This window comes from Colletes gigas, unplaced genomic scaffold (genome assembly GCF_013123115.1).
Source record: "Colletes gigas isolate AHSC1104 unplaced genomic scaffold, ASM1312311v1 Colletes_gigas_Sc00006, whole genome shotgun sequence".
NCBI lineage: Eukaryota > Metazoa > Arthropoda > Insecta > Hymenoptera > Colletidae > Colletes > Colletes gigas.
In genome coordinates, this window is record NW_025106635.1 from 541,650 (window position 1) to 558,167 (window position 16,518).

The window sequence follows — 16,518 nt, forward strand, 5'->3', positions numbered from 1 at the left end:
AGAAAAACAATTGTTAATAGAACAAAATGGTAATAATCGTTAATGAAAATTAATTAACATATTTATAATTATAATGCCTAGATTAAAACTTGTAAGGTTGAAATGGAAAAAAAATAGTCTATCGGAATATATTTGTAACATGTATTTAATTACATAATTTGTTATTATTTACTTAAATTTTAATAAAAACAACATTTAGCTAAACAAAACAATTTCAATTCGATAACATTATTATATACTAAACTTTATTCTTAAAAAATGTAACCTTTTACAATTTTTTTGTACATAAATATCAAAATTCGTACAAAGTTAATAACTAGAGATACGCTCAAAATAATACAAGATTAAACATTACTATAAACAACTACAAATATTGTGCATCTTTTTCTAATTCTGTTATCGTAGAGAAAATACGGATAAGTTATTTATTTTATCTATTTGGGGAATGTGTACTCACGTATGACGTATTAACGAGTTATCTAAATTTTTAATAAACAAGTTAGGTACTTTTTAAATTTTGCTACGTCTACTTCTACGTTTTGCAAAAGTATAGTTATATAAATTTGATGAATCGTACAATACGAAGAATATAAAGGAAGGCACACTTTGGAGTAATACCTGTAAGCTCGGTACTCATATTACATGTTATTTTCTCCTTCTATCAATCTGTCCAATTGGCTGTAGAAGGAGGAGCTTGTTCTGCTGCTTTTCGTTTTAGTACTTGACGTTGATGCTCGTATTCGAAATCTTCTTCGGTTAGATTTAATTTCCGAATCTGTAATGTTATGTTTGTTTAATAAAACGTGCATATAAAAAAATTATATATTTGTACAAGTGAAATATCCTACCTGGTAAACCAAAGTCTCTTCTTCCATAATATGCTGTGGAGGATTTCTTAATACTTGAAGGGTTTCATAAACTGTTGGACAACGCTTAACAAGAGATGTGCGACCTAAACTACCTTTTAACAATACTAGCCCAACTTTGAATATAACTTTAACCCCTTCGCAAAGAAACATATCCCACACTCGTAGAATACTTTCCCATGGCAGTGTTCGTGTATAAACGCATAAGAACCACTCTGTCATATACAAAATTGGTTCCATTTTTTGTTTTTTCTAAAATAATGCGCAACAATGAAATAAATATTCAGATTTCAAGTTGTACGTGCAGAAATTAATTTATACCAACCAGATGTTTGTAAGCGATAGGAGATACTCTTTTGAGCAAGGCAAATAAAATATCTCCATCGCGCAGTAATGTTTCCATCCCTTGACTATAGTAACCGATTAGGTATTTGTCACATATCGCAACAAGGCACCAAAATGCTTGTACCGCTGGCATGTGCATCAGCAAAAATGCAGCAATAGGTGCTTGAGCTTGACAATAGCCAACTTTGCTATTCAATATCGAATATGCTTTCAATACTTTAAACAATTCTTCCTGACCAGGTGCTTCTCCGATAAACATCACATGATGTGGAAATTGTCGATGTAGATCCTTTTTAATATCATCTATATATTTTGGATCGCCAGATCGTTCTACCAATTCTTCGAATAAATTTGGATTTGTGTCCATTAACAGTTGACCTCCACAGAGATTTAACCATGCACGAAGTCTAACGGAAGGTGGTATGCCCTTTCGACATCTTTCCCGAACTTTACGATAATTTGCATTCATGAAATAACTCCAATTGTTTAACATCTGTATCCATTTTCGTTCCCTTCGTAACATTACCTCAGGTGGTATTCCTTGTTTCCCAAGGCTAGTATGTCACATAAATGTCAATGCAAAAACACACATTTACTTGCTCGTACTGTATTTTAACATCAATTATTTTTTATAATATTACCTATCTGTGCTACAGTTTGAATCCTGAAGGAAACCATGTCGATCAATTTTTGACCCCTCGAACTTATCACTCTCAGCCTCTGCATCGCCATTATGCGATCCTGAGGACGCCATAGCATCTTTCTAATCGTCTAAAGTAGAAATATAAAATTGACCTTCATAATTTACAAACTAAACAATATTTATAAAAGGACAAAAAATGTTTCTCAACAGTACAAGAATAAAAAAATAAATATATATACATATATATATTTATGTTTTTCATTTCATGTAATAAGTAACACTATTTATACAATGTTATTTCCTTGCCACTGTGAGCATAAAAACATCACACATTAAAAAGTTAGTCAATGTTAGAAATCAATGCTTTTGAGATTTGAAAGATATGTACATGTCAAATCTTCTGTCACTTAATAAAATGAATGTTTAATTTCCGTTTTAATAATATTCATTATTTTGGTTATTATCTGAACATTGATCGGCATATTTTATGATCGCAGTTTTTATCACTTACAACATTAGAACATAACGAACGAGGTAGTATCTCTACGCGCCTCGCAATTGACAGTTGACAGTTGATTGCCAATGAAATCCAAAAAATTGTACGATCATATTTCAAGATATCAATGTTTCATACATCCTGTGATAAAGCACCGTTTTGTAACGCCTAAAAGATTCGTGCAACGAATACCAATCATTTGTACGTGTCAAGGAATAAACCTTCTTGATAACTAACATAAACTCAAAGCTGTATACATATTCGTACAATTATTTACTTTCACATCATGACATTAACAACGAGTGGGCGCACCATGAGAATCGACTATGCCTACCATCGGTGATGTGTAAAAAATTCATCGAAGAAACTGGACAGAACGTGCTGTACATCAACAAAAACCATGATATTTTACTTCTGTCGTATTTGACAATCACGCTCTTCATATCAGCTAAAATTGATTATTATATTTCAACGCAATGGAATTCTTTTTATTGCCAAACATAGTTCTCTGATACTTTCTTGTTAATTGGACAATTCCGTTCAATCATTCACGATTATCCAATAGAATAAGTGGACTATAGGTAAGATAACTGAGCTTTAAATAGTACAATGAACGCAACTATATTTACTTTTCCGAATCCCACTTCATTTGATCTTAATTTGCTTGAGAAAAAATAAAACAGTGATTAGTGGACACAAGACATTAAAAATATATTTGAAACCGATAGTTTTCCTTGGCAAAAGTAAATTTTATCATGAAAATAGAAACAATGTATAATCACATACAGTAATTCGTGCTGTCCAAGGGGAAAATCACCAAACTAAAAGTTCCCCACTGCGTAATTCAATTCCCTATAACAGAACAAGATGAAACACCATTAAGGCATTTACATGTTACGTTGTTCAAAAAATGCATACATGTATAAATAAAATACATGTGTATTGTATTTTATTAACACAATTATGTATACGTACTTAAATGTCGTTGATTTTGTACGCATTTTTCTTTAATATTTCTTACCGGCATACTTCGAGTTCTGTTATATGGTACTTGCAGTTCAATTGAAAAATACAGATACAATTAACAGTACTAATCGGCATTGAATAACAATATTTATGCCATCCGTAAGTTTTATCATTGAAAACTAATTGTTGAAAATAGAAATTACTTATGTATATTTGCAAATTTCTACAAGGAGTTTAATACATTTTTAACAGTACAGGTAATAAGGCTATGATACGTTTTATTAACAAAATAGGTGGATGAATAAAAATTATTTTGTAATAGTGCGAAAGCAACAAGAAAATGACAGAAAAAAAGAAAACATTACCTCCCAATGTATTAACGTAAGTTTTCCTGTACATACAAACATTTTAATATTTTCTAACAACTGTCACTAATGTCAAACGGTTTAAAAATACTTCAAAAATTGTTGTTTCACAGTGCAGAAGAACTACTACACCACAAAGGTATTAAGTACAATGCTTGGGACGAATATGAAAAGTCAGTTAAAACTCTTCCAAAGACTGGAAGGAAACAATTTGAACCAGATAATTCTTGGTTACAAAATATGCAAATTGAAAAGGGTATCAGATCTCGGAAAAATTTAATAGCCGTAGAAAGAGTGGATCGTATTTCGCAATTAGCCAGTGCCGAATGGTTGCCACTGGAGAAAAAGGCTAAAGTAAAGAAATTCTCTGGTCAAGATTGGAGTAGTTTTGGTCTGGAAAAGAACGGTGCCTTCTATTTAATACCAGAAGAAGCATTATTTCTTTTAGAAGCTGTATGTTACCATAATTTATAACCAGAATTGGATTGTTGTCTAACATGGCAGAGAAAAAGTAAGACACTATTTTGTTTTAGAACTGTTTGGAACTTACATGGAATGATGTACCATTATCCATTCAACAAGCTTATGAACTTTTAATTGATAATGTTGAGTGTTTAATAGAGGAGTATAGAGTTTATAGCCAATTAGTACGTTACGGCTATCGCATACAGCGCTTTGTTTACGATTCAGAGAAAAACATAAGAAGCGATGAAAGTGTTAGTATGAAACGTAAAGTGATTGTAGAACCAGAAAATGGCCTTTGGATGACCGATACTCAACAGCAAATTAAAAGTTATTCAGACACACATAATGGGAAATATATTGGTTGTCAAGAAGATACTGATTTAGATAGTGATGATTTTTGTGCCAAAACTTGTCAAGATGTACCAGATCGTGTTGATATATTGGAAGATGTATATAAAATTGTAGATGATCTTCTTTGTACCATAGAAAATATGGAAACTCAAAATGCAAATACAGATTCTGAAGATGACACAGTGGATTGTATAAAATTTGATACTAATTTGCAGGGAGAGAAAGGTAATCAAGATAAAAGGAAACGAAATTCTAAAGTGGAAATTATATCGGAAGAAACCTTATTAGGTACTATTAAAATTGTCACAGATCCTATGAATGATCAAACAAAAAAAAGTAATTCAATGGCAGATTGGCGATCGTCGCGTATACAACGGAATGTCAAGTTGTTACCCAAAAGAACTGACAAAGTATCGTTATCCAATGATATTGCTATACTTGATTCTAATACAAAAAGTTCTGAACATAGATTAAGTAAACATAAATCATCCTCACCGCCTAAAAAGGAATTGCAAAGCAAAAAGTCAAAACATGAAGTAAGACGTCTAATACTTATAATCATAATATTTGTAATGTTAAGATATCAAAATGAAGTATTACAATTATTGTCTTTTTGATTAGGTCATAGAACTTTCCGACGATGAAATTCAAGAAGTACCGCAGCTCATGACGCGAATGGGCATATTAAATTTAATTCCAAATATCGCGTCACAACCCACAATTACAGTGAACATTTCACGAGGTTACATACCACATAGTATAAAACCCTATAAAACTGTTTATCATTACGAAAATGCACAATTACGAAATTTACATCAAACAGATAAAAGACTACGACATGATAAAAATTTTAAAAATTCAAATAATGTAAGTCAGAATATTCTTCAGTGCAATAATACATCTGCGAACAATACTACCAGAACAAATACCAACGTTGCCACATATAATCAGAATTTAGCAACAAATGTACATAATATTTTTGCACAAAATTACTTCTCAATGGAACGTGGACACTATACAAACTTTAACGCTAATTACATGTACAATAATAGAATGCCATTTGCGTTTGGCCAGAATTCATATTGGCATCAAAGAAATACCACGTTTCAAAATGTGTTTGTTGCTCTTGAAAATCATAGTGCAGCTATTCACCAAAATAGATTTATGTCAGTACAAATGAACAATTTCTCAGTACCAAATGTGAGTAACAATACGACGAGAAGCTATTTTAGTCGAAACCAGTTGTACCATAATTTTCATCAAAATAGTTTATCGTCACAGAAATTTTATCAACATAGAATTGTAGAAAATACGTCAATTCATTGTAGTATAGGTGGAAATGTATCATACGCGGAACCCCGTCAAAAATATCATCCACGAAACCATTATAGAAATTCAAACACGTTATCGAATTATAACGATGAGGTTTATCAATCGTCATTCAAGACACTGCCAGGATTAACTTCGTGGTCAGAGTTAAAAACTAAATGGCGCGAAGAAAAAACAATCACTATTGATGATGAAGATATACAAAAAGACACGATCGAAGATTGCGACGAAGTGGAAGTGGTTAGACAATTACGGAGCCCGCTTGTTGGTCCAAAGAATGTAAATAATCTGGAGGAGGTCTTTAGTAAACTTAGAATAATCAAGTCCGCGCCTGAGAAGACTGTAAGAAGGAAGAAAAGTAAATACAAGATATCGTATAACGTTTATTCTAATACACAAATTTATAGAAAAGCAAAACCTGGCCCTCCACTTTACCGAGTAGTTGTAATAAGGTAACTAACTACTTGTTATTAATAGTATTATTTTTGTGTCGTTCGAAACTAAACGATTTTTCTTTTTATTATAGGCAAGATGATCCGTTTTTACAGCCAATTGAATTACACCGTTTATTACAAGACGCGAACAAATCGCCTATAGTATTGGCCTGTGTTTCAATGTCAATTTCTTACATTCAACCAGGATTTGTATCTGTACCTAATTTAACGTAATTAAAATAAAATATTTAATTATAATTATTCATTTTTTTCAATATATTAATTTAGGCAAATACTCGATAGAACCAATTTTCAGTTAATTCAAATATCTATTCACATTTTACATTGAATTACATACAGAAAGGATCAAATTATCTAACAAATAATATAAGATATCACACGTTAATACAATGGAGAACAAAACTTTTTGTTACAGGATAGGAATTTCAGGAGCAATGCATTACATTGTACACAAATAATGTGTATTTCATACTTTATTTATAAACATTTCAAGCAACATTCTCCGTTGTAGATATTAATTTCCAATTTTTTTTATTCTTACCGATTCTCGGCTTTTTCGTAACGTTTGTGGAATTATTTTCGATCTATAACCGGTTCTATAGTTTGCCCTCCGCATATCTGACCCCATCCAATCAAACGCCAATGTTTTTCGACACGACGCGATAACGCGATCTTTTCGTCGATTTCCGTACAGACAGGATTCGTCAGGCTAATTTTAGCTAAATCGGCACGAGTGGCTAATACACGTCCTCCGGTACTTAGCGACCCGATATTTACCAACAGCACTTCATTTCTCGATAATTTCGGTACCTATTGTCGAACAGTATTTATTGAACCGTTAATATCGATGAAATTCAATATCTTTGATATGATGGATCTTACCCGTGCTCCTTTTTTGTCACCCTCTGTTCTCACTCCTAATAACCGCTTAAGGAGATAATACGATATTTCAAGTTCAATAAATATTTTTGGTAAGGCCCCAACAGCTCCCAAAATTTGACCCACTAAACGATCCGCTCGACACAACGTTGGTTCAATTTTCGTCCCAACACCTTGGAATTTTATCGTATAAAGATAATATCTATTTTCTTTTCTCCTAAAATGTATTTTCTTTATACGTTCGTGACGGTGTACAAAATTACTTACCGATAAGACCACCCGGGACAGCAAACTGCAGTTCATTTTGTTCAGCGAATAACGATACTATCCGTGAAAATATAGGCCTGCAGGTAAACTTTCCTTCGCTGTCTTTCGATACTAATCCAGGTCGCACTTCAATTTCCATACCCACCTGCGAAATATACGTACAATAAATGTATTAAGCGCGGGTGTATAATACGAAGACGAATTAGAAAACTATATTCTTAACATACTTTTAATACTCCCCTTAAAATACTTCCTCCAGCAACGCCTCCTTTCAGATCATCTACTTCACAGCCAGGCTTATTTACGTCAAACGAACGAATTACAATTAATCTTGGCTCTGAAGTAAAATCTCTCAAAGGTACTGGAATCTTTTTTGTGATATACTCGCACAATACTTCGATATTGTATTTCAATTGTGCAGAAATTGGTATCACAGGTGCTCCTTCAGCCACTGTACCTGATTAGAAAACAAAAATACAATTTGTTCGTTAGCGCGCATTCAAGAAAATTGGGGGCAATAAACCAGACAATTATTATCAAAACTATAATACCTTGCACAAACTTCAAAATTTGTTCGTACTGCTCCTTTGCTTGAGCTTCTTTCACCAAGTCTATTTTATTTTGTAAAATTACGATGTGTTTCAATTTCATGATTTCAATGGCAGCCAAATGCTCCGACGTCTGTGGCTGAGGACACGATTCATTGCCAGCTATAATCGAATAATATTTTTTTATTATTAATATAGTCTGGATTGTAACGTTACAATATGTAAAATGTTACGAAAGGTATAAAAAAAAATTTACCAATTAAAAGTAAAGCTGCATCCATGACTGCTGCACCGTTTAACATGGTTGCCATAAGGATATCGTGTCCTGGGCAATCGACGAAAGACACATGGCGTACAAGCTCAAACCGTCCAGAACAAATTGGGCGCAAACAAGGAAATGAATCATCTTTACTTGAGCCTCCGGATATGTAACACCCTGGTCTTGGACATTTTTCGTTGTTGCATTTGTAAATCTTTGCATTTGCATACCCTAAAACAAAAAAATTCATAACGTTGGATACCTTTTTTCTAATTATATTTTAATGTACACTTCCTTGGCTTGATAAATAGTTACGATCGGATAACTGAAACGAATTCGAATTCTAGCGTTTCAATTATTCGAGGAAGGTCGAGTCTTTGTTCCATAAATTAACCATTTTATCTTGGGCTACAGTTGAGACCACGCACATATTTTTCGACGAAGAAATATAATATGATGAACTGAAAATAGGCAAGATATAGTAACAGCGAACAAATTTCATATTATAATCGAGAACGATAAGCGAAGCGCCTAAAATGTGTCATCATCATAGAGATGATATGAAAAATATACAAATCCTGTTTCATTTATTCAGAAAAAAATCGCTTCGGTTATTCAGGGATTAAAGATGAAATCCAGAATGAAAAGAGAGTACCTTAATACGATATTAACGTTCAGAAGCTCGATAGAAGAAGAATGAGACTTTGTATGAAAGAAATCAATATTATTGCATTAAAAGAACAACTATCGATGTAACAATTTACATTTATTTGTTGTGCATTACATGTACATAACGAAGCATCAAATGTTCCTATACACATAATTTTAAATAATTTAAAAATCAAAATATTTGTATTATAAGTAACCAAATTTTGAAACATTAATACGACAATTAAACACATCAGAATAATTTTTTAACGACAGTAATAAAAGCACTCAATTCTAATCTATTACAGGCTGATCGAGACATTTGCAACTTTTGAAGATCAATTTCGATAAAGCTATTAATTTATAAAAAATTAAAAAATTTTCGAAATTAATTTTTCTTAACTTCGTAAACATTCGTAAAATATTCGGGAATTGTTGAATCATTGAACATTGATAATTTTCAATATGGTTTAAATTGAACACTGTGAACTGAAATTTAAATGACTACACACACATACATGTATGAAAAACTTTAAATGCAAAATGTTGAAGTATTATCGAAATATACACAGTTACATAAGCCTTTTGTTTAGTTCTAAATAAGACACGTGTAGCGTCCTGCAATACCAAGCTAAATTGTACCATTTTGTCTTATTTTATTCAAAACTTATTTACTACATAATATTAATATAATGCGTATTATAGTTAGATACTCTAAAAAATTAGATGGTAATTTGACGTAATGATATAATATTATAGTTTCACAGAAACATTATTACAAAGGGCATAGTAGACTATAACAAATTCTCGATACGAAAATACGTACTAATGACAAAGAATGCTGATTAAAAAAAAAGAAGTTTTATAAATTCACCATTCACAGTCCTAACATTAGATGTAAAAATGGTATAAAACAAGCATAACAGTGTATAGCGACTCACACAATTGATCAGATAATTTGCGAATCTTAGAAAACTTCGCAATACGCGTCGGATAGACACGAAAGAACTTGAAAAATAGACAAGTAATGGCAACGAGCATATCACAATTATTTGGCACTCAAGTTTGGCAGTGACCGCATAATCATCATTTATGTATCTACACGTAGTAATATCATTTACATTTAAAAAGAAAAAGAAAGAGGGGGGCTGAAATATCATGCAGAAATAACAAACAATTCACAACAAAAAGGATTGAATAATATATAAAACTCCATTAAATATCTACAGGGTTTATTGTGTAGTTATAGCTATTTTTAAGCCTGGCTTGAAGAACTTTGAATTGTGAACCAACGAAAGACGACTTGGACAAATCTTGAAAAGAAACAGTGTAGAAATATTATAAATAGTGTGTTGAGACATTCAAGGGATAATGGAGTTTTAAAAATCAATCATAAAATTAAGAATATATAAAATATTCTAAACCTAAATTGTACAATACAATGAATGGAATTTTGTTTTTTTATTCTAATTTTTCCTTTTGTTTCTAAAATAAAAATGTACAAATTTAAAAATCATTCAATCAATTATGTTGGTCACTGTAACTGCACCTGTATTTATTGTTACGTTACTCTAAATGGTAACATTTCGTTTATTTAATAAAAATAATTGGTCTTTTCTCAAATCATTCTTATATAACTGCTTGTGAATATAAACAATCGATCTCCTTTATCTCAACATTAGTATAATGTATAGAGAGCCACAGTAATTGTTTATACTTAAGTGCATTCAATGATGAGCAAGTTAGCTTGTGTCTTAGCCAATGAACATATGTATTTGTGACATTAATTTCATGATAAACAGAAACTATGCAGAATTATAAAGTATCACCTCCTATTTGTCTCTGAACGATTCCTTTATCAATTACCTCAAACATATATATATATATATATATATGTATATATATGTACTCCTCAACATTCCAAGTAATATAATCTGTATTAGCATTCTTTCTTAAATACTCTGATCCGTGTATCTAATATAATTACATAATTCATTCAATACTTAAACTTATTACATAGAAAAAAATGATGTCTGATAAAAGTGAACAATAAATTACAATTGTCGACTTTCATTTCCTAGTAACAAACAAGTTCCTTAATCCTGGAAACAATAGATAGTTCTCAATAAGATTCTTAAAACAGTTAAAACTGAAGTCAGTAGTCACATAACATTATCTAATACTTATGTAATGTGTTTAAAACAAATATCGCCTACAATTCCGGGCACCGCATTTGCATAAAGTTTTATTATTTGACAAGTCGGATTCAGGTGTATCTGGTCGTATTTCAAACTCTTTTTGAGATTCCGTGGTAATGATATTTATATTTAAATTATTTGTCATAGATACATCTTGTCTTATAGAATTTTCGCTGTTTCTTGAGGTCTGGCACGTGTAATCAAAAGTAATCTCTTCGTTCTTCTTGATATCTCTGGTCGCGAATAAGGCGAGCTTAGGGAGATTAGGATCAAGACAATTGATCCAAACGGCATAAACCGCTAGGTTCGGGTCACAGGAATGATTAATGAAATGAGAAACGTTGCCATATACGGCAGCGTCGACGGTATAAGGACACTGATCTTCAGTCTCGTTATAATCTAAATCAAAGAGGTAAGTTCTACCGGCGGCGTCGTATTCTTTACCACGTTTCTCAGCTTCTTCATTTGTGATAACTTCCCCGACGTATTGAGTCACAAAAGATCCCTTTTTAATCGTTTGTAAAGTTTTTACGCCCCAGCCTCTATCATTGATAGTTCTAAAAATACAAAGCTTCATCTCGGTACCACGTTGCACCACTCGATTCATGCACCCGATGTCGCAAGTGCACCGTTTATTGCATTCATAAATCGGCGTCCCGGGTGAAACTCGTATCTTGCATGTTGTGGTATATGGGCAGTATCCGTCGTACTGAGTAAAACAACAATTTGTCTTGAAATTGCAAGTGTTACATTCGCAGCCAATAGGTGGATCATTGGGTATTACCACCCCTGCACCGGGTAAATATTCATCTATATAATAAAAATCTTTAGGCGCTTCTTCTAGGTCCACCACATTCTCCACCCGTATGAAGGGTTTCCCTTTGGTGATATTGTTAATTTCGTTTTCCCAGACATTCAACGAATTCAACTGCTTTTCTCTCGTGTCACAAATTGACATATAAAGAATACAATCTTTTACAGTCTTCATGTTACCAACTTTAGAGATCCCCTGCTGTTTTAAGAACTTTTTTATAGTAGAAAATAATTTAGTTTGTTCTTGAAAAATGGACGTCATCATTGTCCCCTTATATCTAAGTTTCCTTAAGAATTCATCGATGTCTTCATCGTTTGGATAAAAATTCACTTTTTCCTTGATACAATTGAGCAATCTCAATCCATCCGTCTCAAAGTCTTCTAATATATCCATACAATTTATTAAATTCGATACTGGTTCCCAGCTGTTGTACGCCGAGTTCCAATTCTTCCACTTGATTAAATAATTTAACTTCCCATCCTCTTCTCTTTTCTCAAGAATCTTTTCTACTTCCCATAAATTGTTTTCCGACGACAATGCATTTTTTCGATTTTTACTATCGTATTTCATATCCTTCAATATGATCCTTAATTCTTTTAACTTAACGTTTCCTAAATTGTACTGTAGTTGCAACTTCTCGATATCACTTTTATCATTAGTGCTAGTACTATTATTAATGTTTAATGTATTCAGTCTTTTACTTTTTACGCCAGTTTTTAGACTCTTAAAACGATGCAAGTCTTTTCTGTCTTCGTTCTCGTTTTTTATCTCTTTTCCGATTTTCTGATTGAAGGAGGCATTGCTGCTACATAAACTTCTTGTCGATGTATCATGGTCGTTAACATTTTCCGCGGAAGAAATTAATTTCTGTTCGTACTTCGGTTGTTTGGCGTGAGGTTGAATGTTTCCTGGAGAAGCTGGTCTTTTTTCATGTTTAGAAGACATACGATTTTCGCTCATCTTGCCAAGAGTGTCTTCTTGTTTCCCTTTGGTACCGTCCCCTGCACGAGCGTCTGTAATACCAAACATTTAAAAGATGTCATTCTTTTTCGTCACATTTTCCCATATTTCGTTTAATGTGTATTATCCTGCCTCCATTTTTTTTTTTTTTAGTATTAATGTATCACCTTATACTCTGAATATCCCTTAAATCCTCTTCGTTCTTCTCTTTCATTTACTAAGCAAGATGTACAAATTGTTTAATCATTATTGAACAATCGATATAATTCATAGAACTTTTATGCAAAAGAAGATTCCTTGCACAAACAGCTCCTCGTGAAGTTATATATTATTGTTTGAAATTTTCAACATTTGATTCAAAAATATTAAGTATACATTAATTGTTTTTATCTTGTTCGATTCATACAATATAATACGAATACGATACAGGTAACTCATCCTCAAAGATAAATAGAAACTACTTGACTAAAGCACACCTTAAAAATATTTTACCATCACGACTACATTTCTTTAAGGATGCTATAGATTCTTTTTCATTGCTTTTTAATAAATATTCCTCATAAGTTTAAAACTACTTTTATATATATACATATATGCTTCAACATGTTTGCTCTTTCTATTCGATTGAAATACCATGTGCCATAAACCATGCTATATTTATTTAGCATTACCAAACTTTATTTTTACAGATATAAAATAGAAAATTATTGCTGTTTTGTATACGCGATATTAATTTCTTACAAGTATAGATATGACACATGGTAATAAACATATAAAAAAGTATTACTTTCAGGAGTTTAACAAATAAAATTCAAATTAATTTCAATGCAAAAGAACTATCTTTATTATTTTTGAAACAAATACAATGGAATTACTTAATACATCGAATAACGATGTGCTATTATAAAAATTGGTGCAACAAATTCTTCAAGCGCAAGAAATATTGTAACGTAACGTAATTGAGAAATTTTCTAATATATGTAATAATACTTACCTTTATTCGAGTTTCACTTTATAATCTAAGAAACATTATACTTACATTCATAACTTCTTATTGAAAGACACTTTTTATTTTGGTCTCTTCGAAACTCTAATGATTTTAAAACAACATATTAAGGTATGCTTTAATCAATAGATTTCAGCTTTTTAATTTCATTAACAATATCTGCTTGCCTTAGAGTATTTCACTATATATTTATTAATGGCGTTCATTGTTTGTAACGATTAATAACAGCCATTAATCAAATTTATTATATGTTATGATTTATGATAATAACATTACCACTTGTAAATTGAAAATTTCAATTTACAAATAAAATCATTATTTGGTAATAAATGTGCTATTGGCGTCATATTTATACATCAGAATTATTTGACATTACTCGAATTTTACCGCCAGGTCTAACCCTACTTAATTTCCGAAACAATTTCTTGTACATATTAATAAACACATATTAATATGCAGCTATAAACTGATCGTAAAAGCATAATAATTACGGTCTATTTCAAACATTTGTTTGCTGTTACAAACAACATTTGTATAGAATTATAGAATAAAATTATTTGAAAGAAAATAACAGAACCATGTTATTATTATTACCTCAAGGAAACTAAACAAAATGTAGATTTTAAATCAAATTCCAGAATAAACGTGATTTTATAAGTTCTCAAACATTTCTTCAATTACGAAACGGACTTCGACACCCGCGATCCGAAAATGATTACTTTACAAAATGGCGACAATTTGTCATACCCAGCGCCACCTACACGACAGAAATAAACACAATCCTTTAAAACTTATTACAAAAATACAATTACAAATATCTAAATATAGAAAAATATGATTAATTGAAGTATTACAATATTTAAGTCACTTTCTATTTGATCATACTTTTATTTGGCATTCTTATAAATACTCAGCAAATTGGTTGCTAATCATATAAATAAAACCATCAGCCAAAAATAGATGATATGGAAATTAATGCGTTGAAATATTTTTAATAAATCATATTTAACATTTCTATAATTATTTTCATAACTATTATCGTTTCATTACTCATTTCATCATCAAAATAATATGTTGTTTCGAGGTTGATATAAAAATTTCAAACTACTTACCAAGTTTAATTGTAATGTTCCTTTCTAATTCATTTTTAAAACGAACAGTCTGTACTCCTGATATGGCTTTAACAATTGTGGATTTTCCATGCGCTACATGACCAATAGTACCTGTACAAAAATTTCTATTACATTTTACAATACATGTACCTATTCTTATGTTTTAATAAATTGTTTAATATTTGTCAAATAATTTTGTAGACAACACATATCGTAATTACCAATATTAATTGTTGCTTGTCTACTGATGACTTCGGGTGATAATGCAGTCAATGTACTAACATCCTGTATAATAAAGTAATTTTGTAAATTTGTATCTTGAAAGTTCTAACATTTATTATTTTATTAGTAATCGTACATTTAATAGCTACAATTATATTAATAATACATATTTTTATTTATGATTATAACAAATAGTTTTGTTTATGTTAAACGCTTAATAAGTCAAATGCAATGTTGATCCTTGGGAGCTAATAGTATGAAATTTAAAAAATAATACTTTGTGATTCATTTTGAAACATTTTAAACAAAAATGAGACTTCCCACTAGCCTATGGTTTAAACATAAACACATTTTTAGTGTTTACACGATGCCTAAATGGAAAATAAAACAAAGTTAGCTTCACATTTAATGCGTCAATAAAGTTTTAAGGATTCATAATTTGTTCGACATTATTTAATTATTCCATTAATTCGTAACATCAATTGTAAAACTGTAATTTGAAATAAAGATATAAAAATGTACTTATGGTAAATTATAAGTACGCCACACATTAATTCTATATAAAAGAACATCCTATCAAGTGAAAACTGGCTTGTTTTATTTACATATATTCTTTTTGGAAAATAAAACAAAATGGTACAAATTACAGAATTATATATATTAATTAAATTGATACAGATAGCACAATATAATTAAATGGTGATACCTATATAAAGTATTTTGAAGAATACATAACGTAATGTGACTGACTTATTATGAAGTAAGTTCACATGTCATTAATTATTAGAAAACAAAAAAAGTAATAATAAAAAAAATTTTCTGAACAGAGCATATATTTCGAATGCGATACTACCTTTTTTAAACTCGTATTCGTGACAATTTTCATTCAAATTGACACAAGCGAGGTATACTACAGTATGCTAACGATAGAAATTGAGGTTATGAGAAATATGACGAAAGCTTGACAGAATATGAAGACACATTGATACAAATAGTACTCACTAGCTTCGAAAGATCTTGTTTATAAAGATTTGGTTGACCGGTAGTCACCCCCAAGCGTTCTTCACCACCCATAATCACCAAGTCAGTACTTGTAACACGTAAACCACGCGAAGAACACTTCAAAAAAGGCAATACCTCATTTAAAAACAAGAATACAGAACAGACTACCAACGAATCCTAAGTAGAAATGAAGCCAAAGAGCGCAAATAGCGCCAAATGGAAACTTGTCGAACTAATACAAAAATGCATAAAACGTTTTATCACCAACAAAGAGACTTTAGGCAATTAATCTTTACATATACAGACCTTAAAAACTTTCACC

General features: G+C 31.1%; 3 protein-coding genes across 9 annotated transcripts; 1 reads left to right on the plus strand and 2 right to left on the minus strand.

Moving 5' to 3' along the window:
• Positions 1–330: 330 nt before the first annotated feature.
• Positions 331–3,182, minus strand: LOC122395664 (TBC1 domain family member 10A). Of its 3 annotated transcripts, none has more exons than XM_043393442.1 (5): positions 3,137–3,182; positions 1,853–1,982; positions 1,192–1,765; positions 849–1,118; positions 331–775 (listed from the first exon to the last, which is right to left on the minus strand). In XM_043393442.1, exons 2-5 carry the CDS (start codon positions 1,963–1,965, stop codon positions 662–664), a joined length of 1,071 nt encoding a protein of 356 aa, XP_043249377.1. In that variant the 5' UTR covers positions 1,966–1,982; positions 3,137–3,182; the 3' UTR covers positions 331–661. The 3 variants fall into 3 exon arrangements, with proteins under 3 accessions (XP_043249377.1, XP_043249376.1, XP_043249375.1); XM_043393441.1 differs by lacking the exon at positions 3,137–3,182 and adding an exon at positions 2,685–3,094; XM_043393440.1 differs by lacking the exon at positions 3,137–3,182 and adding an exon at positions 2,366–2,676.
• Positions 3,183–3,207: 25 nt separating this feature from the next.
• On the plus strand, positions 3,208–6,494 carry LOC122395616 (metacaspase-2). 2 transcript variants are annotated; one of them, XM_043393331.1, is made up of 7 exons: positions 3,208–3,475; positions 3,569–3,697; positions 3,795–4,134; positions 4,215–5,033; positions 5,119–5,364; positions 5,944–6,278; positions 6,353–6,494. In XM_043393331.1, exons 2-7 carry the CDS (start codon positions 3,657–3,659, stop codon positions 6,492–6,494), a joined length of 1,923 nt encoding a protein of 640 aa, XP_043249266.1. In that variant the 5' UTR covers positions 3,208–3,475; positions 3,569–3,656. The 2 variants fall into 2 exon arrangements, with proteins under 2 accessions (XP_043249266.1, XP_043249265.1); XM_043393330.1 differs by having other exon boundaries at positions 3,212–3,475; positions 5,119–6,278.
• A 232-nt stretch (positions 6,495–6,726) lies between these two features.
• Positions 6,727–16,366, minus strand: LOC122395621 (eukaryotic translation initiation factor 2 subunit 3, Y-linked-like). 4 transcript variants are annotated; one of them, XM_043393345.1, is made up of 9 exons: positions 16,197–16,366; positions 15,194–15,257; positions 14,973–15,083; positions 8,232–8,465; positions 7,979–8,137; positions 7,655–7,884; positions 7,428–7,572; positions 7,164–7,333; positions 6,727–7,091 (listed from the first exon to the last, which is right to left on the minus strand). In XM_043393345.1, exons 1-9 carry the CDS (start codon positions 16,266–16,268, stop codon positions 6,855–6,857), a joined length of 1,422 nt encoding a protein of 473 aa, XP_043249280.1. In that variant the 5' UTR covers positions 16,269–16,366; the 3' UTR covers positions 6,727–6,854. The 4 variants fall into 4 exon arrangements, with proteins under 4 accessions (XP_043249280.1, XP_043249277.1, XP_043249278.1 ...); XM_043393342.1 differs by lacking the exons at positions 6,727–7,091; positions 7,164–7,333; positions 7,428–7,572; ... (1 more) ...; positions 7,979–8,137; positions 8,232–8,465 and adding an exon at positions 10,922–12,907; XM_043393343.1 differs by lacking the exons at positions 6,727–7,091; positions 7,164–7,333; positions 7,428–7,572; ... (4 more) ...; positions 15,194–15,257; positions 16,197–16,366 and adding exons at positions 10,922–12,907; positions 14,455–14,576.
• Positions 16,367–16,518: the final 152 nt, after the last annotated feature.

Excerpts from the sequence above, each read along its gene's own strand:
- LOC122395621 (XM_043393342.1), bottom strand. The coding sequence starts at position 16,268 with ATGGGTGGTGAAGAACGCTTGGGGGTGACTACCGGTCAACCAAATCTT. Across the intron at positions 15,084-15,193 it reads ACAAGCAACAATTAATATTG|GTACTATTGGTCATGTAGCG; the intron begins GTAATTACGATA and ends ATTTTTGTACAG. Across the intron at positions 12,908-14,972 it reads GAACATTACAATTAAACTTG|ACGCTCGTGCAGGGGACGGT; the intron begins GTAAGTAGTTTG and ends TTGGTATTACAG.
- LOC122395664 (XM_043393442.1), bottom strand. The coding sequence starts at position 1,965 with ATGGCGTCCTCAGGATCGCATAATGGCGATGCAGAGGCTGAGAGTGAT. Across the intron at positions 1,766-1,852 it reads TCAAACTGTAGCACAGATAG|CCTTGGGAAACAAGGAATAC; the intron begins GTAATATTATAA and ends GTGACATACTAG. Across the intron at positions 1,119-1,191 it reads CTATCGCTTACAAACATCTG|AAAAAACAAAAAATGGAACC; the intron begins GTTGGTATAAAT and ends GCATTATTTTAG.
- LOC122395616 (XM_043393330.1), top strand. The coding sequence starts at position 3,657 with ATGACAGAAAAAAAGAAAACATTACCTCCCAATGTATTAAC. Across the intron at positions 3,698-3,794 it reads TTACCTCCCAATGTATTAAC|TGCAGAAGAACTACTACACC; the intron begins GTAAGTTTTCCT and ends GTTGTTTCACAG. Across the intron at positions 5,034-5,118 it reads GCAAAAAGTCAAAACATGAA|GTCATAGAACTTTCCGACGA; the intron begins GTAAGACGTCTA and ends CTTTTTGATTAG.